This window comes from Panthera uncia, chromosome A2, assembly GCF_023721935.1.
Source record: "Panthera uncia isolate 11264 chromosome A2, Puncia_PCG_1.0, whole genome shotgun sequence".
Taxonomy (NCBI): domain Eukaryota; kingdom Metazoa; phylum Chordata; class Mammalia; order Carnivora; family Felidae; genus Panthera; species Panthera uncia.
In genome coordinates, this window is record NC_064816.1 from 21,847,926 (window position 1) to 21,871,238 (window position 23,313).

Here is a 23,313-nt window from a genome sequence, read left to right on the forward strand (position 1 = left end):
TAATTCTGGCTTGGTTTGAATTTTAATTAAGAAGGGAAGTTTTAATTTTGCTCACAAGTTGTGAAAACAGGACTCGAGGCTGCAATTGTGCCAACATCACAGCTGCAGAAATTAACAAGCTCAACCTAAAAGAAGGAAAAATCTCTCGGCATAATCTTGGAGCAATTAAGTGGAGACTTTTATGTTTTCATTAAGTAAGACTAGGCACCTGATGTCTTCCCACTTTGAGGCACAGAGACCGCCAGCCTCCGCCTCGAGGAGCCGTTTGCCCTGCACACAGCATCTGTCCCCTGAGACTTGCCTGCCAAGTGTCTGCTTTGCCAGATTATTCGACATTTCCCAAGAGTTGTGTTCAGCGGGGCACACGTGGTTCCTCCTGGAGCTCACAGAAATTTAAACAATAAGCATCCTAGTAAAGATAATGTTATAATAAACAGTGGTCTATTAAAGTTCCAGTGTCACCAAATTGCAATCTGTTTTGATACACTCAACAGAGAGCAAATTTAACGCAGATGTTGCTGAAAATAAAGCGCGGGGGAGGGCTGATCCATAGACGAAGCTACAGGGACCTCTTACCATCTTACCACGTGGTGTTTGGATGAGGGTGGAGCCAATAAGAAGAAACCATAGATCATCTATTGTCTCCGCCAGCAGGAAGTCCTTAAACTATGGTCATGAGGAAATTTGAAAAAAAAAACGGGGGGGGGTGCAGTAGACATCTCAGGCTGCCATAACAAAATACCACACACTGGGTGGTTTAAGCAGCAGGTGTTCATTTCTCATAGTTCTGGAGTCTGGGGAGCCTAAGATCAAGGTGCTGGCAGACTTGGTTCTTGGTGAGAGCCCTCTTTCTGGCTTGCAGATGGCTACCTTCTCCTTGTAGCTGCACATGGTAGGGAGCCAAAGCTCAGGTATTTCTTACTCTTCCTGGAAGGGCACTAATCCCACCATGGGAGCTCCATCCTTCTGATCTCATCTAAACCTAAGTACCTCCGGAAGGCCTCACCTCTGCATACTGTCACACAGGGTCATGTTAGTTTTCAACCTATGAATTTGGTGGCAGGGACAAACATCCAGTTCATAACAAAAGGACATCCTCATGAAGGGTGTGTCTAACAGGGGAAATGAATTTATGTACAAGGTTTTTAATCAGTCAGAGCCATCGACTCAGAAATACTTACCATGTTTGTGACATTTGTGGCAGAATTTTAACTTTGTAAAATTCCTGCATCTTTTCTGTGCTAGTAAAGACACGAGTCATGGTCCTATGGTGTCTCACTGCCCTATTAATGTCTTGTGGTCACTCAGTGCTTGGTTCTGAACAGAAAACACACCTCTTGTCTCTTGGACACAAAATGATTGTTAGAAGAATGACTCATGGACATTTTTTTGCTAGGATTTTTTATCTTCAGGAAACTTCGTTCCATGTTTAGAGTGGTATAATAGTATGAATCAGTGGTAAGTCTGCATGTTCTTAAAGAGAAGGGATATTTCTTCATTCTTCATTCAGTGTGTGCTGAGTTCTTGTTTTGTTCTAAGCACTATGGGAGGCTAAAATGGTGAACTTAATAGAAAAGGTCTCTGCCCTCATGAAGTTCCCTCTTGTGGGAAAATGCATTCCTCAGGATTTTGGTTGCAAGTGACAGAAACTGCATTCTAGCTAGCTCTGGCAAGGAATACATTTATTGGCTCAGGTAACTTGAATTCTAGGGAATGTGCTGTTTTGAGACATGGTTGGATCCAGTATTCAGCATTGTCATTTGGATTTTGAATCTTTCCTTCCCTCTTTCCTCTCCACCTTCCTCTATTTTGACCATGTTTCACTGGCAGGTGATCTCCTAGTGATGGGGAATATGGCTGTGTGCTTGCAGGATTATTTCTCACTATGGTCCCAGAGGAAGAGAGAGCATCTGTCCTAGTGGCTTAGATGTAAGACCAAGGATTATTCTGGTCTGGGTCACATGCCCACAGCCTCAAGTGAGGGAGACTGGACAGTGGTAGAGCTAGCCATCTGAAACCATGGGGATTGATGAGGATTACATTACTGTGGCCTTGCCTGGCGGGGATCCCCAAAGAAAGGAACAGGGAACATGAGGGAGACAGACAGGTGAACAGGTCATGATGGTACAGTGTGTTTAATGCTAACATGGGGGAAATAGAAGGTGCTAGAGGATCACTAAGAAGGAGGACAATCTCAACTTCTGTAGGTGGGAGCATGGAGTTCTCAGAAGGGGGATTTTAGTCAACATCAACCTAATAAAGTACCTGGGATGATGTTGTCTCTTTCTGAATAGATTTACACAGGCCTTTACAAGTTCAGTGTAGGGCCTTTAGCCATGTGACAACACTTCCATGTGCTGTCTTTTGGATGATATAAGTGTTCTATATCTATAGCACCTGTTATGGTAACCAACGGCCACATGTGGCTATTGAGCATGTGAGATGTGCCTAGCAAAGACAGGGGAACTAAAATATGAGTTTTATTTAACTTCAGTTAACTTAAATCTAAAATTAAACAGCCACATGTGGCTAGTAGCTGGCATGTTCAGCTGTGTAACACTATGGGTAAAGACTTTTGTAGTCTGATACCCAGTTTCCAAGGTACTGGCCTACTTTTAGATCCTGTATTACAAAAAGGTCTCACTGAGCAGAGAGAGAACTCTGGTTAGGCTCTTCTGAACAGCAACAGCCACAACAGCAACAAAATACAGATAACGGGTCTTTGAGCTCTGCAGGATTTGTTACTCAGGCCTTATCAAAGCTCTGCTTATTTCATTATCATCCTTGGGCGTCTTTGGGAGTACGGTTAATATTAATATAATATTAATATTAATGCTGATCATAGTGATAGTGACCATCATTTATTGAGCACTGTCCTAGGCGTCTATACAAGCATTGTCTGGTTTAATCCTCAATAATTCTATGGGCTGGGGCTACTATAAAATGCACTTTACCAATGAGAAAGCAGACCAAGGGGTTAACTGACCAAGCCACACCAGCAGGATAGGAGGGAGTTGGTAATGGTGTTAATATTTTCAGCACCTCTTTCATGCTTTGTTCTTATGGCAGTTCTTAATCTATAAAATATGAATTCTGGCCTGTAATCCTGAGCCATCAGGCTTTCAATCCCTATCTCCTTTGCTAAGATATCTGCCCCAGGAGGACAGAGACATTTGGCTATCACTCTGGTACCATCATCAACAATAACATATTGTATAGGTGTTCAGTACATATTTTTGAATGAATGAATCATTCAGTGGACCAAAATCTACCAGACATATTGGTCTTATCACACTGTTAGTAGCAGCCCTGCCTCCTCAGATACAGTAGAGTTACTGCCTCTGTGAGAAGCTGGTCACTGGCTATAGTCGGTGGGACACAGTGACTAAGTAGGGAACTGGCATAAATACATTACAAAGCTATGCTCCCTTTCTTTTCTCTATTGCTTCCCTCCTCAAAGTCTTCCTGAGCCAATGACTACATAATTCCTTTTATCTTGAGATTCATTCCCCAACCAACCTGGGTGGGATCCCAAAAGGCATAGTGGCAATTCCAGAAATTATATAGCTCATGGGGTGCTTCTTGGCTATGTATCAATTTCCTGGTTCTCAAAGATTTAAGATGAGCCAACTGTTATTTCTCGGTGATTTAAAGTTCTTTGAACAGTTTCAAAATATCTGTGTGTACAAAAAATTATATACTGAAAAGTTGATATATCCTAGGGGAGATAGTACCAGCTGAGACAGGGTTGCCTGATGTTTGCCTCCAAAAACACATTTTGTTTTGAGATTGGGAAAGGAAGGGCTCAGTGGTCCAATTAGTTTGGTAAATGCTGCCTCTGCTGAGCCACTTATGGAGATTCAAGATGCTATAAACAGATTAAAGGCCCACGGTATCCATCCCATGGCATAGAAACCGGTTTTACTTTTATTCATTCAACTCATGCTGACATCCCGGAGGACTTCTCATAGGACATCTTCACGTAACGCCTGTGTAAGGAAGAGCATGGTGACATGGCATTTGGGAAATAAGGCCAATGGCCATAACTGGCAATCTCAGGAAAATCTTTTGAACTCTGAGAGACTGGAGTCCCTGCTATGAGTTGAAAATTTTGACCCAAGTGCCTGGTTTGGGCAAGATGTCTCCTCGGTGCTCATCCAGTCCTGACTTGAGTCAACTTATGACCTTTATTGTTCTACCTTAGGCCACTATGCCTAGAACTGTCTCAAGGTACTGTCTTAATCCCCACTCAATGTATACCTCACGTCCTGACCAGGAAAGGCCTGGGTCTCATGGTTCCTGCTGCCACCCAGGCTCCTTTCCTTTGTCAGAGACATTCTCTATGCACAGCCATACCAGAATTCCTCCAGTTCCTTGAACTTGACATGCTCTTTTCAATCTCAGGACCTTTGCACATTTCATTCTTTATGCCTGGGATATTCTTGTTCACCCTGTGGCCACCACTTTTGTTTTATGAGTCCTACCCATATGTAGTGGGTTGAATAATATTTCCCTCCAAATTATGTCCTCCTGGAGCCTCAGAATGTGGCCTTACTTGGAATTAAGGTCTTTGCAGATGTAAATAAGTAAGTTGGGATGAGATCACACTGAATTAGAGTAGCCCCTAAATCCAGTATGACTGATACCTTTATAAGAGGAGAGGACTAACACAGAGGGAAGACAGGGGCAGAGATTGGGGTGATGAAGCAACAAGTCAAGGATCACCAAAGATTGCTGGGAGCCAGCAGAAACTGAGAAGACACAGGGAGGGGTCTTCCCTAGGCCCTGTCGACACCTTGATTTTAGACCTCTATCCTCCAGAACTGAGAGAGAGTTCTTTTCTGTTGAGCCACCCAATCTATAGGACTTTTGTTATATCAGCTCTAGAAAACTAATATACCATCATTCTGCTCTCAATTTGAAGAAGATCCTTCTTCCCATTAGAGATTGGAATCCCGTTTTGTACACTAATGTAGCCTCAGGCACTTCTCCTTTGTGACATCTCTGGTTCCTGGGATTTCTTATCCTTTGCCAGCTTCCCTGCCCAGCATGAGGCTTCCTGAGGGCAGGCAGGGGCCAGGCCTGTCCTTCCCAGTCAAGGCTCTGGGGTTGTCCCATCTGTTCCACTTTCCTTGGAATTATATCCTTTATAAGGTTTTCCCAACAGACTCATTTCATGTCAACTTTTTCAAAAAGCACCTAGTAGGGCAGTGCTTAGAAGGAGTTACAAGCCCATGTGCAGGTGCAGGGGAATGATCTCAATCCAAAAGGAGAGCACTGAGTGTCATTAATCCCTTCCTCCCAGGCCCTAGCCTAAATGCTGGAACTGTAAAAAGAATTGCACATTTTCTTGTCCCAATGGGGCACACAGAGATGGGGCTGAGATGGGGAGGAAGGACAGCAAAGTGGGGAGGAGTGAAGCAGGATCAGACACAGTCCTTGTCTAAGAACAGTCACCACAATTTAATTTGAGAAACAAACATCCGCTGAAGGTCTACCATGGGTCAACACGTTATAAAATAATTATCGTTATTTGGGCTAAAGCCAACTCTTTGTGAAATTATAAATTGGAACATTACCTGGCCTCATCATGGGTAGAATTTCAGTGTGTGTTAAGACCATGCTATCCTAACTATACTTGGCTTTACACAAAGCAGTGTATCCGTTTTATTTTATTTTATTTTATTTCATTTTATTTTATTTTAAATGTTTATTTGTTTATTTTGAGAGAGAGAGAGAGCATGTGCAAGCAGGAGAAAGGCTCAGAGAGAGGGAGAGAGAGAATCCCAAGCAGGTTCTGCTCTGTCAGTGCAGAGAACAATTCGGGGCTTGATCTCATGAACCGTGAGATCATGACCTGTGCCAAAATCAAGAATCAAACACTCAACTTACTGAGCCACCCAGGTGCCCTTCCATTATATTTTAAATAAATTGTGTTTTTGTCCCTTGGTGTGCAATATCATGTCAGTTTTACTTTACCTTCATTGCCTAATGACCTTCAATTGGCAGGGGCTTCTCATACTTCTGTTTTCTGATTTGGTACAGGAAACTCTTTACATTAGGCCCATTTGTAGGTGGGACACGTAGGTACAAGGAGAACAGAATAAAATGATTTTTGGGTAACAAACGGCCATCTCATGGTTTTCTGAGTAATAATTTGGGAGTGTTATCTCAGACACATATTATTATTTCAGTGTGGTCCAGAAAGTTGGCCATCAGTAACTGGAAAGGAGACTCCCACTGCTACCATCTGAGTCAGGATTTCCTCCTGTGAAAATCAGTTTTCTCTTTTTATTTTCTTAACTCTAATGTCTGTTTTTCAAATCCATTCCTGAGCAGCATTAATGGTTGAAAACAATGATTTGCTATCTTATTTTTAGGGAGCACTTTTCTTTTTAAATGAAATTTTATTCTTAAAAACCAAGTTGTAAATAGAGAATGTTAACCTTGGATGTATCCCGACCAGTCTGCAAACCACAAGATGAAGGATATGGGATCCTATCTTACACATGGGGAAAACTCCCCGGGCTTCAAAGCCTGAAATTCAAACTTTGTAATGCAGCATAATTAGGACCATTTTTTCCCATTTCAGTTGTAGAAAGCCAGGCCAGTATTCCTGATGGTAAATACAAGAGTGAGGGGAAGACAGGCCTGTGTATATTCTTTTTTTTAAAATGTTTATTTATTATTTTTGAGAGACAGAGCACGAGCGGGGGAGGGGAGGGGCAGAGAGAGAGAGGGAAACACAGAATCTGAAGAGCTATCAGCACAGAGCCCGACGCGGGGCTTGAACTCACAAACCATGAGATCATGACCTGAGCCAAAGTTGGACGCTTAACCAACTGAGCAACCCAAGCGCCCCAGGCCTGTGTATATTCTAAGATGGAAATGTATTGAGCTCCTACCTGCCATGCTACACACATTGCGTTACCTGGACCCAGAGACATGGCCTGACTCTGCCCCGAAGTCTATGAGTGATGCTGCCAGGTTCAACAACTTGCGGGACAGTGAGAAATGACCTTGGCTAATTTCATCATTAGCCACGGGAAGGGGCTGGAGTCCTGTCCTTCCCTGAGAGACAAACGTTACTGAAGATGTCCCCACTCTCCAGCAGGCCTTAAAGCAACTGAGCTAAGGCCATGTTTGCTATAGTGTTCTAGCCCTGAATCACCTTCCCTGAGCCGGTGATGGAGCATGTGATGAGCTGGTCATTGCATGTGATTTTTCACCCTGTCTGTTCAATCAGCAAAGCAGAGCAGCCTTGAAATGCTATGAATAAATATTTGGAGTTCCTGGGTTTCTCATAACTCTATTTTTCTTCTAGGGATTAAATGGGAACCAGATGAGAATGGAGTCATTGCCTTTGACTGCAGGAACCGAAAATGGTAGGAAATGGTCAAACCTCTTAGTTACTTTTTAAAGAGAACTTGTGGAGAGGTTCGTAATTCATTTTTTGCTTAATTTTCCCCTGACCTAGGTACATCCAAGCAGCGACTTCTCCGAAAGACGTGGTCATTTTAGTGGACGTCAGTGGCAGCATGAAAGGGCTCCGTCTGACTATTGCGAAGCAAACTGTCTCATCTATTCTGGATACGCTGGGGGATGATGACTTTTTCAACATAATTGCTGTGAGTGCAGCTGTTTTGTGCTTTCTCTGCGCTTTGGGTTCATTTGATCTTTTAGCAGCAACCGGTTCACATTCTCATTGCTTTTGTACACACAACATTAGAAGTCCTGCCCGAGATGAGGACCAGTTAGCCCCATGTGAGCTCCCTGAATCACGATGTTGGAATGGCTTTCAGAGTCTGGGAAAGCAGTTGAGCACATTTCCTCTCCTCACCTCGCACTCAGGCACTGCCATCTGGAAGAGTAGCACCAGATTTGGTTTTCCTGGGGAGCCAACCTTTTCAGAACCTTGGGGAATTAGGTCTTGCAAGATATTCCTCAGACGGCTAGTGGAGATTAACTTTAAGCTGGTTTGGTCTGAAGACCATGATAGGAATACTAATCACGATGACAAAACAACTACACTGTAGAGAGCTGTTTAAGGCTCACAGAACCCTTTGTCTCAGCTTCATAAACAAAAGTGCGTTTATTAAGTGCATACTGAATGCCATTCGCTTACCCTTCATATTTGCATGATCTTTTGTTCCTCACGGCAATTTTAGCATGGTTTTTGCATTTTCTCCGATGAGGCTGCTGGGGTTGCGAGGGTCAGTGACTTGCCCAGGGTTATAGAACGGGGAGGTGGGAGACCCGGGACCCAAACAGGATAGTAATAACATGCTTCCTGGAAAGGAGCAATGGCTTCTGAATTCCATCTCCAGCTCTTTTTCCTCTTCTCCCCAATTCTCTGGTGTGAGTCTCATCACGCACCTTATGTCCCTCCTACTCTTTTTCCAAAAACTATAGCCACAACAAGCCTGCTTCTTTTCCCTGAGTACTTTACCAGGAGCTCCTGCCTAGTAGTCACCTGTGCTTTGCCGCCCCACCTCTGCCTAGGACACTGAGTGGCTGCAAAAGTCAGTCAAGGCAGCGTGGTGTGGTGAACAGAGTGTGTGCTTTGGGGTCGGGACTTAGTTTTGAATAGTTCTGTCCCATACAGCAAGCTGCACATCTTGAGGCAAACTGTCAGCTGAAGCTTGAGTAATCACATTACCTGCAGAGTTGCTGCCAGGACTACCTGAGCTGTGGCACAGGAGCCCCCCCCCCCCCCCCAATGGCAGGACATGAAAGAAAGGGTGTTGTTTGAAGAGTAGTGCAGACAGGCTCCAAGCATGCCCCTGCTGTGGTCTGTGTGGCTTCCCCAGGCTCCTGAGCAGATGTGTCATCATGGGATCCTGTATCTAGGCAGCCTTCTGCATGGGCACAGAGCCTACTTTTATTGGCGAGGCAGAGGGCATGGGTGTTTAAATGGCACTTAAATGGCTCGAATTAGTGTCCTGCCCGCATGCTTCTGATGAGACTGAGCAGGAAGGCACAGCTGTGGGCCACCATGATTTGTAGCTTCAGATTTTTAAAAGCCCTAAAGAAGAAAAGGAAGAGAAGGAGAACAATAGATTCCATGGGAGCAGGGGTTAGGCTTGTTTATTTATTCAACTATACCCAGTGCCCGAGACAGTGCCTGGGAAATAGTAAGAGTGTAAATACTGCTGAAAGGATAATCCCTGCAGCTGCCTCGCCCACCTTATGCCAGCTCTCATGAGTGCCCCATGTGGGGGATCTCATGGGATCTTCGCCCCAGCTCTGGGGCATGGACACAGAGGAACCGACAGGTAGAAGCTACCATCTAGGGGTGCCCGGGCAGCTTGGTCGGTTAATGTCAACTCTTGATTTTGGCTCAGGTCATGATCTCATGGTTCATGAGTTTGAGCCCCACGTTGGGCTCTGTGCTGTCAGCATGGAGCCCGCTTAGGATTCTCTGTTTCCCTCTCTCTCTGCCCCTCCCCCCCCCCGCCCATCCCCCACTGCCTGCATGTGCAGGCTCTCTCTTTCTTAAAATAAGTTTAATAATAATAATAATAATAATAAAAAGAATAATAAAAAGAAGATACCAGCTAGAGGTCACACAGCCAGAAAAAGTGGCCTAGTAAAAACTCAGAAACTGTCTGGCTTTACCTCATCCTGCTTCCTGAGCAGAAGTGAAGAGATCATAGTTGAGTGACTCAAACATCTTGCTGTGAAATTCTATGGCCCCAGGGCACAGTTCTTTAAGGAAACTTTCAGACAGAACTTTGGGTTTCTAAATTCAGAAAAGTTACTCTAGTTACCAGTCTCATTGTGAATATGCAAATGTAGCCTGATCCCCACACATCCTGAAGCATTTACAGATAAGAAGCAGCTAATTTGGGACTATCTTTCTTATTAATCTTTAATTACTCATTACAGAAGTATCAGAAATTAGCATAATAAGAAGTGCTAACTAATTACATTGTGGATCCTTTATCAGTCAGGATTTATTGTTCTGTTAACAAAACCAATCGATTGAAATAATCTCTGTAAGTTCATTAAGATATACAAACAGTGTCAACCCAATAATGAAGACGGAGTGATTAAGATAATTAAAAGCAGACATGCTAGTTATTATAGAATAGTTAAGGAAGAAAATTAATTATTTTTTTTTTACCCCAAATTGTCCCCTTATATAAAGAAACCCATTAGAGGTCCCATTAACCCTCACTGTACATCTGCTTGTTAGTTTTCAACATAAATGATCAACTTCAAGACCATTTACATAATTATTTGGACAATTAGGAAGATACTCTGAACTTTTTTATTTGAAGCCTCGATACTAAAATTGTGAAGGCTGTCCCCCTAAGGGGTAAGAGAATGGATCAAATTCTTTAGTGAATTTATATTAAAAGCCCCAGGATGAGAAAAGGAACCACTAATTAACAGTGACTTTTACACGTTGATTGTTTTATTACAGGCAACTTATGTAAAAATTTTAAACAATCAGAAAAGTTGCTATTCTCTTGCTGTTTGCCCATATTCCAAGTTTTTCCAAGTATATGAACATACGTAATTTTTCCCCAGCAGTAGAATCCTGTTTTCCAGAATACTCGGCAACTTGCTTCTATGCTTTTATTGTAAGCAAGTGTATTTGAAGAGCAGAGCATTTCATCACCCTGTAGTTGACATTAATTATTTAACCAGTCCCCCTTTGCTGGACGTCATGCTGTTCTGGGTCTCTTTTCTGCTCGAGAATGCTGCAGAGAATGGACTTGGGCATGGATTCTTGCAGGGTTGGGTGTGCTTCTATTGAATAATATCTGGAAGTGGAATTGCTGCACCAAGAGGCATGCATATACTTAGGTATTACGAGAATGTCCACTAAGTAGGGTCTTATAATGGTTACACACTTAGAAACTGCACAGGCATACCTTGGAGGTATGGCGGGTTTGGGTCCAGACCACTGTGGTAAAGTGAATATCGCAATAAAACGAGGCAAATTTTTGGTTCCCCAGTGCATATAAAAGTTATGTTTACATGACAATGTAGTCTGTAAGTATGCAATAGCATTGGGTCTAAAAAACAATGTATGTGCCTTAATTTAAAAATACTTCATTGCTAAAAAATGCTAACCATCATCTGAGCTTTCATTGATGATCCCAGATCACCATAACAAATATAATAATAGTAATAATAAAGTTTGAAATAGTGCGAGAATTACCAAAATGTCACAGACAGACACAAAGTCAGCAAATGCTATTGGAAAAATGGTGCCCACAGATTTGCCCTGCAGAAAATTGCTACAAACCTTCAGAAAGTAACCTTGTGAAAATAACGCAGACTCTGGGAAGCACAATAAAACAAGGTATGCCTTTAGTACTCAGCTCCATCCGCTGTAACAAAATACCATAATGTGGGTAGCTTACACAACCGAAATTTTTTTTCTCACGGTTGTACAGGCTGGAAAGTCAAATATCAAGGTCCAGTAGGGTTTGGTTTCTGTGAGGCTTCCCTTCCTGGCTCGTTGACAGCCATTCACCTTCTCATGGTGTATGTTCCCGGAGAGAGAGAGAAAGAGGGAGCCAGCTCTATCCTGTCTCCTCTCACGCAGGTGCCAGTTACGAAGCCCCATCCTCATGACCTCACCTAGCCCTAATCCCCTCCCAAGGCCCCATCTCCACATTGTGGGTTAAGGCTTCAACATGAAACTGTGGGGAGGGCGCACAAACATTCAGTCCATGACACCAACATTTTGAGAGTTCTAAATAGTGGATTTGTAATTGGCAAACGTCCATGTTCATTCCCTTGAATTGTCTCTCTCAATCCTAAATATGTTTCACCAATGTTGCCTTGCCACATCATGGTGGTGTTTTTTTCCTCCATTACCTTCGGTTTCTACGCTGGTAAAATTGCTCGAGTAAGATGGTGTATGTAGGTTTTTCAGTCTGTTGAGAATGGTTACTTGCCTCCGCCTAGAGGGAGACCCTGCTGCAGATTCTTGTACGTGCAGGACGATGGGAGGTTTGAAACTCCATCCAGAATGCCCCGCAAATCTGTTTGAGTGCCCTGTTCTTGTCAGCTGGAGTCCATTTATGGGAGAGGACATGATCATTTCACCCTTCATTACACTGTCCACTTTCTCCTGCTCGTTGGGTAGATGTTTGAGGAGACATTTCAGAGTTTCAGAGAGAAGTAAAGAATACACTCTTATTTTTCAGTGTTGGAAGCCCATGTGCATCCTAGGTATTTGTTTATACAGATCTACTTCATCGTTGCCACTTGGTTTTCAGTGCCTTAATAAGGGAAGGGGGGAGAAGATGTAAATAGTAAGAGTCTTTCCTTGGCTGTGTCAGTCCTGTGTGCACGTGTGCGTGTTTGTATTAAGCTCATTGGCTAAATGCATCTTATATATTATACTGAAAAGCTTCCAATTCAGGTCTTTCCAGAGAGTAAATGTGAAACGATAATGTTAGAAACTGTTTTAGCTTTCACGGACAGGGTATTGCAAAATCTAAGACTGCTGAACTAAATGGGTGAATTATAAAAGAATATAAGAAATAAGAGAGTGATTTTGTGCAGCCAAAGTTAAAATTTAAGGTCAAACCACTGGTGCATGAAGAGAGATGTCACTGACAAGAGAAAAGGCATATTTTTCTGATTTGCTTTGAAGTCTAACTACAAGCCATGCATTAAATTAACAATATTATCATAAAAATGAGGGTGCTAATTCTGTCCGATGCTGAAATTTGAAAAATGGTTTTACAGAAGCCTAAGCCATGCATTAAACGAACACAGTATTAACTGGACTGATATTGTTAAATCAATTTAAATGCTTCCTGCAGCCTGTGTTTGTGCCGAGTTGAATAGAGAAGAGCACCATTTGTTAGTTCAACCCAGAACTTTCTGGTGCCCTGGTTTTAATTTGCAGAATTTTCTTTAGAACCGTTCCTCCAGTGCTTTGTCTGCTACGGATTTACTCTTTCAAGTAATCGATTCCGTATTAAAAGTATGAGGCTGGTATTTTCTTTCAGTGCTCATTTGTTCTGTACTACTAATTACGTCCAGTTGTGTTTCAAATTACACAGGAAGCTCCTCTAATGCAGAAGATCCCTGGGATGCCTGTACTGCTGAAAATACTGTGGGCTCATCTGCTTCATTACATAAACCCTACACATTTTCATTCGAAAGGTTATTTAATCAAAAGCGCGCCCAATAATAAAACCGTATAAATATTTAATGGAGTTCCAGCAATTCTGCATCAGTTTCTTGCCCTGCATGAGCATGCCAGCCTTGTAATTCTGTGGTTTGGGGTGTGTGTGTGTGTGTGTGTGTGTGTGTGTAACTTAGGATTCTCTAAAATGTACCCACTTACTTCATTTACTTTTTGTTTATCTGTTTTTTGAAAGGGATAGAGATTCTCTTTTTTTGTTGTTTTTTGTTGTTTCCTCTGTGTCAGTTTTAACCCCCTAGGTTTGTGCCTCTTTTCCCTCCATAATCTTCTCTATATCTTTGTCTTTCATCTCTTTGTTCTGATTATTTATTCTTTCAACAAATACTATTGAGTGCTAAGAGTGAAGTGTTAAGTACTAAGGCTGCCTTTGCAACTAAAGAAAACAGGTTGTGGACCTTGAGGTTTTGTGTGTGTGAGTGTTGGGTATGGAGAGAGACATCCAGGAAGCAGGTGCTCAGGGCAGAGTCGGAGCAGTGTGATCTTTGAGGGTGCAGTGAGGGGCTCTAGGAGGGCACAGAGCTGGGCAGGCTGGGGACTCAGTGATGGTGTCTTAGAAAAAGTGATGACTAAGGGAACAATAAGGTAGGGGGCTTCTGCAGGGGATGGGATAGGCGGGGAGAATGCACAGGTGAGGAGGAAGTTGCTCTTTGCAGGAGGTAGTCACTCCTCTCCAACCCCCAGGAAGTACGGGCCTGAAGGGCTGGGCCTGGTGGGAACACCTGAAAGGAGCTTATTTTCTGGACGCATTGGAAGGGGGGTGGGGAATGTGGGAGGTGGAGTTGGTGGCTGGGGTGAGGGCTGTGGGGGGGGGGTTGATGATAAAAAGAACGGGGCTGGATTGAGAGAGGCAGGCCAGACCAACCCACACGAAGAACTGGAACTCTACCTGGAGGCAGCGGAGGACGTGGAGGGTCAGCTGCAGAGTGATGTATAGGGACATCCCCCTAAAGTTTTCCCCTTCTTGATTAGGTCTCCCCTCATCCTCTTTTTTAGGCAGTTAATGGTCTTCTTCCGTTAGGCCTGGAAGCTCCATTGCTTTCATCCTCCAGCCCAGCTTCCGGCACGAAGTAGGGTTGAGTTCTCAATATCATCCAAAGCCCAGAGTCAGCTGGTTTTCACTCCTGGGCTCTAGGCTTCAATTTTCGTGAGCCAACATGTGGCACGATCCTACACCAGTGCCAAAACTTGTGTGAGCCTTGGTGGGCGAGCCCGGCCCACTTAACTCTTTATTTTTAGATCCTCCTCCAGCACATTCCGGCCATTCATTTAATGAAACCTAAACCTCGCCTTTCCTATTTCAGATCATTAAACTTCCCATTGAGGATTTTGCTGTGTCTTTAAAATGACAGAGGTAACGAATGCCTACCGGGATTGTGCAGAAGGAAGGAAAAGGCAGGTGGTGACATGTCCTCACTGTCAGAGCCCAGAGTTGTGTGGTTGGCCTGGGAGGACGGGAGGAACAGTTCCCGAGAGGAGAGAAGAGTGGGTGGTAGTCTAATCCCTGAAGAAGACCACGGGTTTACATCAAGCTTGGTTTTGTTTTTTGGATGGACCATGGCAGCATCATAGATATGCACGTTTTATCATGAAAAGGAGAAACAGTATCTTCCAAAGCAATATCTTTGGATGTAATGAGCATATTCTTTTATGGATACAAGTAGGAAAAAGTGGCTCATGAGAACTCTGCAATGATGTTCACGTGCAAGTTTAGTCAGTGTTTTATGTTTTATGGCACCTAGCAGGTTAGTTACTATTCAGTGAACAAACAAAGGAACAAAGGGCCCAGTGGCAGATGCCTTCCTGGGAGGGGATTTGGCAGTAAGCCAGCTGCATTGTCTTGACTCCATGTCTGCCACAGACCCCCATCACTGAGAGGGTTCAGAGTGTGGCATGGAGTGGGACAGTGTGCAGCCATGCACCGTGGTGGTTTCCATCTTGGGTATTTATTTAGACAGTCACGTGGGCCTATGGCCGCAGCACTTATGTCCAACGAACGCAGCGCCTCGCTCTCCAGGGGAGGTCGGGGCCTGTGACCCCTGTCCTCAACACCCCCTTCCTACTCAGCAAATGTCAGCTCCAGTTGGAGGCCACATCTGTTGGTCTTTCTCTCTCGTAGCACACATGACTCTCACGTATATATTTTCTTGGTTCCTTGTGCTTGTGCATCCAGATGCCGTCTTCCTCTTTCTTATATGCTGAGTTCTGTGTTGACTCTTCACCCACTTACCTCTTTTCATCCTCACAGTGAGTTCACGGGGGGAAATCCAGTTACAATTCCCATTTCCCCAACACAAATACTGAGACTCAGAGAGCTGAGAAGCCTTGGCCAAGGTCACCCGGCTGGTGTGTGGCAGAGCCAGGATTTGAACTCGGGGCTGTCTGCCTCTGTTGCTTTAGCTCTACTGCTCTACCCTTGTGTGAATCAGAAGAGGAGAGCCAGCAAGGAAGGAGAAGGGGAGAAAGAAACAGATGTGACCATGTGGCAGTCCTAGCTCTTTAAGGGGTGAAAATTCTTTGTCTACCTTCTTAGTACGTAGTTGGTGGACTGGCTTGACCATCTCCGGGGCTGCCTCAGCTCTCTCCCACCGTGCTAAGACACTCTTCCCATTTCCCCGAGATTTACAGGAAGGACTACCCACTTTGGGGGGAGAGAGAGAGATGGCTGAGCGCCTCTCTAGGGTTCATTCCTAGCAGTGGGAGCGTGCAAAAGCAAATGGCAGAAGAGAATTCTACCTGGCCAGTGATGACGGTGTGCACTGCATCCATTTCTTTTTTAGACTAATGATGTCTGATTGTTTAAGTAGGGGCGAAGGAGAGCTGTTTATCAGGCCGTTGGATCTTAGGGCTGGAGTTGACCAGATCTTCAGTTGTGAATTGATCTGGCCATCCCACATCATCGTTTCACAAAGTAGAAATCCAGAGAACATCCATTAAACTGTAGGAACTGGAAGGTTTCCCAACGGCGAACTGCTGGGAGCGTGGAAGCAGTTTCACATACAGGGCGCCCTTGGCGTTCCCCTAGGGAGGAGCAGTGGGTAGTGCGGCGAGCATGGTGAGCACGCACGGCCCATGGGCCTCCTCGGCACAGCTGCCTGGTGTGCACCGTTCCCTCACACGGACGGCTGAGCCCAGCTCCCTTTGGTGATACACACCAGATTGCTCAGCATAGCTTTATCCTGATGCAGTCAAGGGAAATTAGTCAACTGCAAGCTTGGATGATGCCACTAACAAGCTGGCGGGGGTTCAGAAGAGCAGATTCCTCCACTGTGGCCACGGCTCACACAGCGATGGCGAGCATGGTTTTGATTACTGCACATGTTCCTCCCTGATGAGGGCAAGAACATTTTGGTCTTCTTTACTTTCCAGCCCCCTCTGCAGCCCCCCACATGCACGGACCTTTACACTAGCCAAGTTGTTTCAGGTCTGTTGCCTCATTGGATCCTCACAGGAACCCCTGGAGGGTAAACAGAAGATGAATTAGCACCTTCTTATGTATACGAATCTGGGACCCAAGGTTCAGTGACTTTCCCAAGGCCACACAGGGAGTACATGGCAGGGCAGGATGTGGACCCAAGTGTCCTGACTCCCACCTGAGTACACAACCCCAGGAATCAATATTGATGATATGTATTCGGGAGAATGTAGATGAAGTTTAAAATTTACGTGGAAAATGGAACTGGGAAGTTTGGGACTGCAAGGTATAGGACACCTGAATAAAGGCTGCTTTAGCATATAGGCATCTCATATGATCTCACGGAAGAGATGTGGAGCAGGGTGGCTGCAGGTTTGGTACGATGCTTCAACAGTGTCCTCAAGGACCCACATTGGCTCTATCTTCCTGACCTTTGCTCTCCATTCTTAATCTGGTCACCCCATTGTTGCACAATGACTGCTACAACCCCACAATGGCATCCCAAATGGGAAGGAAGGAGAGAAGGAAGGCATTGGGTAGAGGAGAGTTTTCCCGTAATGACAAGAAAAAAACTCATTAAAGTTTGCAGAAAATGAACCCTTACATTTTGTTGGCTGGGAATGAATCAAGGGACCATCTCTAGCTTCAAGACAAGCTAGGAAAGCATGCTTTCAGCAGAGGAGGATGGGATAGATGTGATTGGCTAAGTCTGGTTTTGCTTCAGGCTTTAAGAATGGGCATCTTGTCACTCTCAACCAGCTCAGTCAGCAAGGGAGACAGAGGACGGGGAAATAGCTGCTTTTTTCAACACCTGCCCGCCTCAGTCCAATATGGACTGAGAACGTTGGAGAGACTCTTCTTCAGGTTGGACTGTGAATTGCTTCCTGGATCCTCAGATGATGTTCCATTTGTGGACTGAAAGTCTTGGTCCCATTTGTCAAGGGCTAATTTCAGAATCGTGTAAATGTGTTTTTGTTTTTTTGTTTTTTTTTTTTAGTCCATGCCTCCTCAGAGGAGATCTAAGCTCTATGACCATTGAGCGACAATTTTTCAAGTGCTTTTCTGTGACTAAGAACAAAGATTAAAGAGGGAGCAAAAGTCAGACTGATAGAAAGCATAGAATCTTGGGGGCCAGAGAAGAGAAATTGGGGGCTTTCAGGTCCTCAGGTCAGTAGCTATAAGGTCAGACTACCTGGGTTTGAATTAGGACTGCACCCCTTGTTTACTCCCCAGGGACTTTGGGCAAGTTGGCCATCCTTGGTTTGCCCCGGTTTCCCCATCTGTGAAGGGGGAGTAATTGGAAGGGCTTACCACATGAGGTTGAAGTGTCCCGTGAATGAAGTCTAGTCTGTGCCCAGGTGGAGTCAGGGCTCAGTAACAGTGAGTTGCATATATCAGTATTATCACTGCTCCTACTTGCTTATTAGCAAGCACCTCGGCACTGAAACAGGATAATCTCTGTCACTGTTGTAGCAGCTGTAGTTCTGGCCCTCTTCAGTCTGTCCCTGTAGTGTGTCCAGAAGCGGTGGGCCCAAGCTCATCTCTTTATTTCCCCCACTTCCCTGTGCATAGCCCTCCATGGTCCTCACTCCACACACTTCAAGTCCAAACCCCTTAGCCAGACTTTGCTTGAGAGCTGGGCCTGTGAGAGGTGGTTCTGGTTCCCTTCCTCTGGAGCTCTGGGCTGGGTTTTTGGTCGCTGCAGTGGAAACATGATGACACTCATTTGAATACGTTGTAGTTGGGCACCTACTGTGGGCCCACCCCTGTCGTTGTCACTAGGGGACATACTGAGGAACCGGATATGGACCCTTACGGTGTGGCCCCACCTGTGGTGAGGGATCCAGGCACCAGGCTGTTAGGATTTGGGAGTTTACAGGAGAGGAGCCTCACCTACACCACATGCTGCTTCTCAGAGGAGGCAGGAATGAGCTGATCCAGAGGATGAATGGGAATCAGCTGGGAGATGCTGGAGCAAGGCTCCAGGCAGAGGGCCCTGTGTGGGAGGACAAGATGGGATATATCAGAGGACAGGAAGGGAGTTAGGGCTGCCAGTGCCAAGTCTCTAGGGAGGGATAATGAATGAGTGAAGTTGGGAAGGTCAACAGGGCCAAGTGTCCAGAGCCCTACTGTACCCTGGGAAGGCTGATTTGCAGAGCAGTGGAAAGTGTGAATGGGATTGGCGGGATGCGGCATGATCCGATTTGTGTTTTAGAAGGACCCAGCCTCGCCACAGTGCAGAGAATCATGCTTGATGAGAGAAGTGAAGATAAGAGCACTCAAATTTCCACTCCCTAGTTGTGAGTTTGGACAAAAACAAATGGTCATATTCTGGGTATTCTGGGATAAAAAATAATGGGAAGGTCGGCATTGGCCTGTGTGGAAGGTGGTGTCACTGCTCATGAGCAGTGCTCTGACCCATACTCACAGAGCCTCCCAGAGTGACTGGGGAATATCAAGGTCCTTTCCTTTCCTCAATTCTGTTGTCACTCATGTGTGACCCACACACGGGTCCTTTGGCTCCATAAAACCAAAGACAGGAGCTGGAGCTATATCCACCCAAGTCTGGAATGCTCTTTAGATCCCACCTGGATCATGCACTGTCAGTCATGGCCACGGAGCCCCAGTGTTTGGATCCACTCCTGAAGGACTGTCAGTTAACTGTATACACCCTGAACACTGCCATATATCAGCACATGCTCTAGAACTTCCTTCCTCAAACAAGGAAAGAATATTGGGCACTTAAGCACAATTTTATATAGGGGCACCGATTGAGAAAGTCACCTATGTGAACGAATCGAACCCCTAGTTATGTTGCTTCTTTGTTTGTTGGCATGTATCCTTAAGTTATTTGGTACCACTAAAATGGTTAATTGTGTTCTCTTGGCTATTTCATCTCTTTGCAGTATAATGAGGAGCTTCACTACGTGGAACCTTGCCTGAACGGGACATTGGTGCAAGCTGACAGGACAAACAAGGAGGTAGGGTCTGTGGCTGGGCAGGTGCATCAGGGGTCATGGCATGGCCTACTCTCCCTCACGGTAGTGGCTGACGTGAATTCTGTTCTACTTTTTAGGAACTCATCAAATGTATTGCCTTTAATCATGGCAATAAAATAATTACATTGAGTTCAGAAGCTCAGTAGTTCTGAAATACTTGCATTGATTTACTTTTTCTTGCTCTATGTATGTCCTGTGTCATGCTTGATACCTATGTTGAAACCATTGAAAGAAAATAGCTTTTGCTGAGATTTCAAAGAAAATTGAACCCACTTGTTAAATCTGTTGTTGCTCTTCCTACAGTTGATTAAATAATCGTTGGGGTATCTATGGGGGTAACTTGTCTCCCAGGTTAGAAGGTAAGCTTTATGAGGACAGGGATGATGTCTGCTCACTGCTGTGTGTTCAGTGCTCTGAGCATTGGAACAAATGAAGGATGTGTTAAAGGAGGACCTTGGGAAATGGGGCAAAAGTTTCTCTTCCTATTGGAGCATTCTGGGAAAATGCCCAGAATAGGTTTCTATAAAATAAATCCTTTTTCCCCTTATCCATCTTTAAACTTATGAGTACAGACCACTATAGCTACCACCATAGCACCCCCTACAGGGCCGGGTGACAATTTAGGTCAAATTAGCTGTGTAGCAACAATATCACACCTCCTAGGACACACAGCTGCCATTACTCGTGTTGTTTCGTTGTATTTGCCATGACGGGCTGCTCCTCTCCTGGAGAGCAGATTCCCACAAGGTGGCTCAGGGCACTGCCAGGGTAGGTTTCTGTGAAGTGCTGTGCCTGTGCTGGGGAGACCCCTCGTGGCTCAAGTGGGCAGGGAGTGGCATTGGTGCCATCTTAGGTGCAGGTGGCATTTCTGAGGGAGTGAACAACAGATGATTAGGAGAAATTCATTCCAGCTAGAACACAGAGTGAGAAGGAAAAATTATACCAGAGCTAATGTCCAAGCTTCAATTTGAGGGGCAAGAAACACTGTAATAGGCTTTATGTTAGGGTAGAAGAAGTGCATTGTAGCTCAAAGAGCAGGTGTATCTAGGGAATGTTTGTTCATGGTCACTTTGTAGGGAATGAATGATTTAAACCTATAGCCAAACTTTCCTAGGGACCTTCCCCTTGTTTGACCATTGCCTGGGTCTGGATTCTGCCCCATTCCCAATATTATAGCTTTGGAATATCCTCCAGAGCCTCAGATAGGTGTCCAGTGATGTTGCCTGCAACATTAAATAGAAAAGATGTTTGGGGTGCGTGGGTGGCTCCGTCAGTTGTGTGTCTGACTTCTGATTTCAGCTCAGGTCATAATCCCAGAGTTGTGGGATCAAGCCTGCATCGGGCTCCGTGCTGAGTGTGGAGCCTGCTTAAGATTCTTTCTCTCTCACTCTGCCCCCCACCCTGTCTAAAGTAAATAAATAAAAATTTAGAAAAGATGCTTAAAATGGTCACGGCCTCCCTTCAGATTGCTTCCCAAATAAACAAGGAGCAGTGTGATATTTGGATGTATGGAGTCTTATGAAAGGCAAAAAAGATTGTTAGATAAAGCAGGCTAAGCATTTATTTAAACCTGTCTTTGGAAATGTGTGAATATTGAAGACTGGAGCAGTTTTGAATATAAAAATGTATCTAGACATCTAATTCTGCCAATGAGGAACAGCCACATTCCAATCAGATTCTTCCCCTTACAACTAAAAAACCCTGGAGGTAACCCAATAAACAAGATTGGGAAGACTCTGGAAGGTGAAAAAGGAAGATGAGCTTCCTGGACTTAAATGAATGAGATGAGTTGCCTGGGTTTTCTTGTTGATTCCCACCAACTGTCTGAATGGAGCACTCCAGGACCCTCCCTCTCATACCTACAATAGGCAGAGACCAAAAATAATAATTAAAAAAAAAAAAAAAGAATTCAAGAAAAGCCTGTTCCTTCTAGCCTAACAGCCAGGAAGGGGGTAGCCTCAAACAGAAAACCTTCTTGACAATACCTTTACTACTGCACACAAACACCAGTGGGATGACCATAGTGGGCAGCTTTCCACCCCTTCAGGGCTCAACGAGGAATCGACCTTCCACCTCACCCACATCCACTGGGCCCTTGTGCTATACCTCAACACAGAGACTGGCTGCTAGGAAAAAGATTATATAGGATCCAGAGTCTTGTAACATAAAACCTAACGTGCCCAGAAAGCAGTCAAAAACCCCTAGTCATTCCCCAAACCAGGCAAATCACAACATGAATGAGAAAAGACCATCAACAGAAGCCAATGTTGACATGAATCAGATGTTGAAATTATAAAATTGCTTCAACAAGCAATTAGGAATTCTCTTGAAACAAGCGAAAAAAAAAAAAAAAAACTCAGCAAAGAAATAGAAGTTATTAAACAGAACCAAATGGAAATTATAGAACTGAAAAATACAGTCACCAAAATAGAAAGCTCACTGGACCAGCTCAGTAGTAGAGTAGAGATGACAGAAGACAAAATCAGTAAACTTCAGGACAAATCGATAGAAATTACCCAATTTGAACAGCCGAGAGAAAATGAACTGGAAGAAAATGAACAGAGTCTCAGGGACATGTGGAGTGATAACAGAAGAGCTAACATTCATAGCACAAAAGTCCTAGCAGAGGAGAGGCAGAGTAAGACTAGATATGTTGGCTGCAAGCTTCCTAAAATTAGTGAAAGGCATAAACAGACATATTCAAGAGGCTGAATAGACTCCAAATAGGATAAACCCAAGTCACTCCATGGCAGGGCACATTATAAATATAATTAGAAAAGGGGAGAAGAAATAACTTGATAGCCACAGAGAGAAGGGGCACATTGCTTAGATTACCTATTTGTATGACAGCAGACTTCTCATATGAAATCATGGAGGCCAGAAGGAAGTGGCATAGCATCTTTTAAGTATTCAGGGAAAACAACCATCAATCCAGGACTCTGTATTCAGTGAAAATATGTTTAATGAATGAAGAGGAAATAAAGACATATGCAGATGAAAGAAAACTATGAAAATTTTTTACCAGCAAACCTACCCAGAAAAAAAATGGCTAGAGAAGTTACCTAAATAGAAGGGAAATAACAGAAAGAGGCTTGAATCTTCAAAAAGGACAGATATTGGAATGGGTAAAAATAGGAATAAGTGTAATAGAGTATCCTAATTATCAAGAGATTATTAGGTCATACTTGATAATTGAAGCAGAAATTATAGCATCATCTGATGTCAAGGCCACTGTTGCTGAGGAAACACTTAAGCCGATTATATTTTTAAAGTATGGAGGGTAAAAGGACCTAATTAGAAATAAGATTTCTACATCTTTCTGAAAGTGGTAAGTGCTGATATCAGTCAACAGTGATACATTACATATTCATATTACAACACCCAGAGCAATTAAGAAAACAATGAAAAGAGGTACAGGTATCCTCCACTTTTGAAAGTTCACTTTACACCGTTTTGCTTTTATAAAAGACCTACGTTAACACCTGTTTTTGCTAACCGAAAGATATCTGAAGAGGATTTTTACTTTTATAAAGAAAGACAAAAAGCAAAAATAGCATCCAGCATTTGTTTTGCTGTGAGTTATTATAGAGGCAGGGTGCACCCTGAACAGTGAGAGCAGTCCTGCCAAGCTCTTTCCCCAGGAATCACACTTCGCAACTTTGCATGAAGCCTCCAGAGCTTTGAACCTTGTCTGTGAGCATCTGTGCTTTATCTCCATT

At 44.1% G+C, this 23,313-nt stretch overlaps 1 protein-coding gene across 2 annotated transcripts in view; it reads left to right on the forward strand.

Annotated features, from left to right (window-relative positions):
- CACNA2D3 (calcium voltage-gated channel auxiliary subunit alpha2delta 3) overlaps positions 1-23,313 on the forward strand; it is an 895,877-nt gene that overhangs the window by 386,582 nt on the left and 485,982 nt on the right. For both annotated transcript variants that reach the window (XM_049640724.1, XM_049640725.1), the window contains exons 7-9: positions 7,325-7,385; positions 7,478-7,628; positions 19,502-19,576. In XM_049640724.1, coding sequence (XP_049496681.1) covers positions 7,325-7,385; positions 7,478-7,628; positions 19,502-19,576 — 287 coding nt within the window. The remainder of the gene's footprint in view (positions 1-7,324; positions 7,386-7,477; positions 7,629-19,501; positions 19,577-23,313) is intronic.